General features: G+C 59.6%; 1 protein-coding gene across 1 annotated transcript in view; it reads left to right on the top strand.

The window, feature by feature from the left end:
* EMH_0022200 (WD domain, G-beta repeat-containing protein, putative) overlaps positions 1–441 on the top strand; it is a gene marked incomplete at both ends in the record, with an annotated part of 7,961 nt that overhangs the window by 2,213 nt on the left and 5,307 nt on the right. Inside the window, one exon of the mRNA XM_013501902.1 lies at positions 3–203. Coding sequence (XP_013357356.1) covers positions 3–203 — 201 coding nt within the window. The remainder of the gene's footprint in view (positions 1–2; positions 204–441) is intronic.

Genomic DNA, 441 nt, shown 5'->3' with positions numbered 1-441 from the left:
AGCAGCAGCTCTATCTGCAGCAGCAAATACACAGCAGCAGCAGCAGCAGCTGCAGCAGCAGCAGCAGCAGCAGACTGCCGCAGTCCTATCTCAGACCCTTCCCCCTCATCAGCAACAGCAGCAACAGCAGCAGCAGCAGCAGCAGCAGCAGCAGCAGCAGGAGAGATATGCTGCTCGTGTGCAGCAACGAATCCAAGCTGCAGGTGCTAGACCCAAAGACAGGCAGAGAAGAGCTGCTGCTGCTGCTGCAGCAGCAGCGCATGTACACCTCACGCGTTGATGAGGCTTTCGGGTGTATGTGGAGCTTACAAGCAGCAGCAGCAGACTGCTGCAGCAGCAGCATAGCAGTAGTACAGGTCAGGGGGCAGCCGCTGCAGCAGCAGCTCTTCGGCGACAGCAGCAGCAGCTGCAGCAGCTGCAGCAGCAGCAGCAGCAGCTGCT

This window comes from Eimeria mitis, genomic scaffold, assembly GCF_000499745.2.
Source record: "Eimeria mitis Houghton genomic scaffold, Emh_scaff784, whole genome shotgun sequence".
Taxonomy (NCBI): Eukaryota; Apicomplexa; class Conoidasida; order Eucoccidiorida; family Eimeriidae; genus Eimeria; species Eimeria mitis.
This window is presented reverse-complemented; position numbering and strand designations above follow the sequence as displayed.